Raw genomic sequence first — 5,260 nt, forward strand, 5'->3', positions numbered from 1 at the left:
TTAAGGTCTCTTTCTGATGAAGGTCTGTTTAGACTGAGACATCTGCACACGAGGTTATACCAAATAAATAGCAATTATAATGGAGTGTCATCCCTAACCTAAGGTGAGTATCGCATCTCCACATTTGGTAGCTATAAACCCTTGACCTTTTTGATGTCAGAGGGACCAGAATCACAACACAGAGTAATAGGGTATTCACTTTAATGTGTTGGAGTCCAAAGCCTTGTGAGTCACCATTACATAGAACTGTGATGTCTAATGCTAGGATTCCACTATCTGCTGGCGCTAGGTTGCCCGTTAGAACGTGTATTTTTAGGAACAGCCGCAATAGTCATCCATATGACTGCTTTAGTGGAAGAGACTGTGTTACTTACATAAAGGAAGTTGTCAGCATAGGACTGAGGAATTTCTATGCATGGACAAATGACTCTTGCAATGTTTCCAGAAAACCAAACATTTTATTCATAAACATTTGTCATAAAAATAACAACATCAATATTCAATTTATCGAAAGTATTTTCGTATAAACTGTGCATATATACAAAATTAATCATATACCCAAGCAGTTAATATAACTTAAGGCGAGTTAAAACACTTTTTTACAGTACCCTGACTGATTGGTGACATTCTCGCCAAGCCATAAGCATTGTTTTTTGCTCAAGTGAATAGCTTCCTCATCAGTAATGCCTTGTCAAGTCTTAAATTATCTCATCTGAAAAGTACATAAACTCGCAGCAATGTGTGCTACCTGATTACTCAACAGCAATGTTGTTGTGTTGTGCTGCTAGTCAATTCTGGCTTGACAGTACAATACAGTACATTGTACTGTACAAGAGCCATGTATAATGACTTACTAGTTTAACACTATAGTCCTCATCACGAACTGATTAGCAGTGTAATCAAATGATATTTCGAGTCATTATTATACGAACAGTTAGGTCATCTTTTACTTGTCTTAGAAATATATTTGATATCAAATGACAATCTCTCTAAAACACTATTTTGCTACCAGCCCTCCAAAAGCACATGTACAACATTGTGAGTATGTTTTAAAAAAGCCTTTTCCACTTTAACAATTCAAGGTTAACAGGGGTCTTTTGAAATAAGTATATACACAGCTATAAAAATACAAAGTACAGTCATACAAATATATTTATTTTCCATTTATGGTATAACTTTCACGATTTAATAATTCAACCATTTTGTTTAAATACAACACAAAGACCAATCAATAGAATACTGACAGCAAAGCTAAATACATTATCAAAACCTTGGCACAAATGGACTGCTTTGTGACCAAAGCCAAGAATAATGTGTTACATTCATGTCATAAAACGAAGTCTCTCTCACTTCCATTCGGCAAGTGGAGGACTAAGTTATTTGTTGGCTATATTCAATAATACCACATGAACATAAACATGCATTTGAAGAACCACTGTCTGACTGGTTGCAGTGTTAGTGGTATAAAAAGCCTCGAAAGCATAAAATATAAGACTTTCTAGTTGATAGAGGATATCTCAAATTAGATATAAGTGCAATACAGCCCAGCAATTTCGATGCAGTTCGTTGTCTTATTGGTATATTTCTTCGAGGTTTGAAGTTGGAGCTGTCCAGACGAAAGGGTGCTGAACTGCTGCAGGCATTTGTTACGATGCCTTGGTGTTTGGTTTAAAATGACCAAATTGGTTGATTGTAACAGAGAAATACAACAAGGGTCTGTTGAGCTGTCAACTCGGAAGGTTTTACAATCAAGTTATGCATGTGTTGCATAGAGTCAGCAGCAGCAAGTAAACGAGGGTCGAAAGAGCAGACCCTTTTCACAATTCGCTCTCCGATATAGCATTATGCAATTCAAACTCGCAAAACATCCTTATTCTAAGACTCCCTATAGAGACTTTCACAGTCAAACCAATTTCACTCGACCTATATGTCACACCGCAAACGTTGATACGTCGACCTGTAATCAGCAATGAACTGTTAAGCTTTTTATCTTCGACGGAAAGATTGCAATGTTGTGTGGACAGAGCTACTCGTGTGCGTAGTGGTGTCTCTTCAAATTCCCTCGGGAAGAGTAAATGGCCACGCGCTGGTCACTTGTGGCTTCAGCTCCATCTTCTCTTTCTGTTTCAGGTGCACGCGACCGTGCCTTTTCCTCTCGTCGCTCCGGGCGAACCTTTTTCCGCATACGTCGCAGGAGAACGGCTTCTCTCCGGTGTGAGTCCGGGTATGGGTGGTGAGGTGGTCGCTACGGCTGAAACTGCGCAGACAGATGCGGCACTGAAAGGGTTTGTGTCCGGTGTGGATGCGGATGTGCCTGTTGAGTTCATCCGAGCGGGAGAAGCGCCGGTCGCAGTTCTCCATGGGGCAGGTGAAGGGTTTCTCTTTGGCAGGCCCGGTGGAGGCGGCGGGGCTTTTCCTGACACGCGGTGCCTTTTGCGCGCGCGGCGTGTAACTTTGGGCAAAGGAGTCTGGCAATAAGGAGGAGTAAAGAATTGAGTCTATAGTACTGGGTAAAGCTGGTGAGGTAAGCTGGCAAGTCGAATCGCACTGATTAGATAATGGCGGAAGTTCAATGTTGGGAAACATAGCTGGTTTGAGGAGGTTGTTGGTTGAGAGGTCCATGACTGGCACTGGGTAGTTGGAGTAAAGAGAACTGCAGAAACTCTGAGAGCAGGTGTCAGAATAGCACTGCTCCTGCTTGATTCCGCCTTCAACTTTGAACTCCATCTCTGGGTTAGGACACATTGGGGAAAATGAGTCCAAAAGTTCCTTTACATCCACTTGTTGGTCAGACGGGAAGTCACTGGACATCGGGAACGTTTCTGATGATTGGAAGCCCGTTCCCAAATAGGCGTCCGATTTATTGAACGTACCCCATTCGTAACAGCTGCTTTCGAACTCATTCTTGACCACCACTGGAAAAGACGCAGCTTCTGACTGCGGCTCGGTGGTGCTGTTCTGGTTTCGGACTTGAGCAGGGGAGCCGAAGCTCACCTGGGGAGAGGCTGAATCTTGAGCTTGACCGCCGGACTGACCGTCAGGGTAGCTGGGGCATGTCTGCCCTTGCGAGTACAGGGGCGGGGTGGCGCTGCAGGTGGAGGATTGCCTCTGGACGCCCGCGTCGCCGAAGCTGCTGCTGTCCATGGTGCTCAGTTGAACTTCGGAGATCGGTAACGTAGAAATACCGACAATTTCTGTGATCATGTTGAGCAATGTCTCCGTGCTGCACGGGCCCCCCTGAGTCGCCTCGACATAGAAGCTGCCTGAGTAGGCGAGGGAGGAGGAGTAGGTGCCTTTGGGCCCCTCGCAGGGATTAAAGGCGAAATCTGAGTTAGAAGCCTCGGTTTTCAGGGTTACAGGTGCTCCCTCTGAAAAAGAAAGAGGGAAAGTTTGTCATTACAAATGTTTATTGTAGACTGATAAATGCACATAAATTAAAGTCGTTATGTAATCAATAAACATACATGCGTAACATGCACGGCTGCAAATGGGCCAAATTAAATCCATGCGATGTTTTTAATAAATCACAATGTGCAACCACAAACAATCTTATTCAGACTATCAATGCATGCATATTTATTTATCATATTATGCAATGCAGCAACAGGCTACTGCGAACTTACCATGGGTAAAATGGGCAGGTGCTCCTCTCTCTGCGTCCGAAAACACCTCCTGGGTATCTTTCCGAGAGCTATTTTCAATCCCCAGGGAAGAACCGTTACAATTTTCAAACTGAGGGTAGAAGGAATCTTTAGAGTTCAAATCCATGTTGTTTAGCATGATTGTGAGATTGATTTCAAGTCTGTCAATCCAGGTAAGTGTAGGTAGATTAAAAAACAACAAAGCAAATGCAAATGATGTGTCCTTTCCCCTCTGATGCACGGGGTCGTCAATTATCCTTGAAAATGTGCAGGTGGTCGTTTGAGGAAAAAAGGTGTCAATAAATAATTCGAAATTTCCTTTTTGTCCAGATGACTGCGTTCTGTATCGCTTTGTAGCTCTTCGGCTATCTGTTGCTGTGGGTAGGTTTCACACCAGTGGCTTCCCTTGCCTCTCCTTATATACACTCCGGCGGGTCGCTAGAGCCCTCCCCCCCATTCATCGGCTCCAGTGAGAGGATTCCCCGCTGCGTGTAAACTTCATGCCCATACATGGACAGAGGATGTGACGGGCTTCCCCAAAAAAAGGAGAGTTACGATTCTGACGTTGCAACAATTCTCTTGGATCTGCGAGAAAGAGAGACACCGCCATTGATATACCATCGGGTATGTTTATGTTATGTATGAGAATAAACGCTTGATTTATCAAATCATGATAACAATATATCATGGCAGTGGCAAGTGTTCTTGCATTTAACTCGGTCGACTAGAAAACATGGTAGCTTGTAGCCAGTCATTCGATGCGGTGTGGAGATGTCTAATGTCTTCTGCCACCAACCAACACACTTAATAACTTAATTTCTCATCAATTAAACAAATTAAGATTAGGAAAGCTTTAGGGCATAAGACGTTATGTTTAGGCTACTATGCGAGACGAATCAATTTCACGTGTCTGTATGATTCATAGAAGAGAGATTATAGAACTCAAGTTAAGTGTGATGTAGCCAAGGAAGAAGCAATCCCCCCCACCCCACCCCCTAATTAGAACTTTCCATTGTGACAGCTGAAGTTATTGCACCCACCAATATTGAACTGGTTCTGAAAGTTTGACCATGGGCTTGTATAACATAAAAAAGTAACAGCTGTAGACACCCTGTTTCCTTTTTAGTGCACTGCTTTTGACCAGGGCCCATGGGGAATAGGGTGCCATTTGGGATGCACTTGCTCACATCAAAAGATGACAGACCTTAAACTCAAAAGAGAGGCATTGGATCACCTTATAACAGAGGGGCAATAGGCCTAATCCTTGAAACATTTGAGATTTTTGTTGTACACTACATGACCAATAGTATGTGGACACCTGCTCGTCGAACATCTCATTCCAAAATCATGGGCATTAATATGGACTTGGTCCACCCCTTTGCTGCTATAACAGCCTCCACTCTTCTGGGAAGGCTTTCCACTAGATATTGGAATGTTCCTGCGGGGACTTGCTTCCATTCAGCCACAAGCGCATTAGTGAGGTAGGGCACTGATGTTGGGCGATTAGGCCTGGCTCGCAGTCGGCGTTCCAATTCATCCCAAAGGTGCTTGATGGGTTTGAGGTCAGGGCTCTGTGCGGGGTTGAGGTCAGGGCTCTGTGCAGACCAGTCAAGTTCTTC

General features: G+C 43.6%; 1 protein-coding gene across 1 annotated transcript; it reads right to left on the reverse strand.

The window, feature by feature from the left end:
• Window positions 1–468: 468 nt before the first annotated feature.
• LOC121537578 (early growth response protein 4) lies at window positions 469–4,011 on the reverse strand. The gene is made up of 2 exons (XM_041845171.2): window positions 3,624–4,011; window positions 469–3,368 (listed from the first exon to the last, which is right to left on the reverse strand). Exons 1-2 carry the CDS (start codon window positions 3,778–3,780, stop codon window positions 2,053–2,055), a joined length of 1,473 nt encoding a protein of 490 aa, XP_041701105.1. The 5' UTR covers window positions 3,781–4,011; the 3' UTR covers window positions 469–2,052.
• Between the last annotated feature and the right edge of the window lie 1,249 nt (window positions 4,012–5,260).

The sequence above is a fragment of the Coregonus clupeaformis genome, chromosome 24, assembly GCF_020615455.1.
Source record: "Coregonus clupeaformis isolate EN_2021a chromosome 24, ASM2061545v1, whole genome shotgun sequence".
NCBI lineage: Eukaryota > Metazoa > Chordata > Actinopteri > Salmoniformes > Salmonidae > Coregonus > Coregonus clupeaformis.

What these genes read in the sequence shown, in the direction of transcription:
- LOC121537578 (XM_041845171.2), bottom strand. Translation starts at nt 3,780, where the DNA reads ATGCTAAACAACATGGATTTGAACTCTAAAGATTCCTTCTACCCTCAG. An exon ending in ACCTGCCCATTTTACCCATG is followed by an intron (nt 3,369 to 3,623) that starts GTAAGTTCGCAG and finishes TTTCTTTTTCAG; the next exon opens with AGGGAGCACCTGTAACCCTG.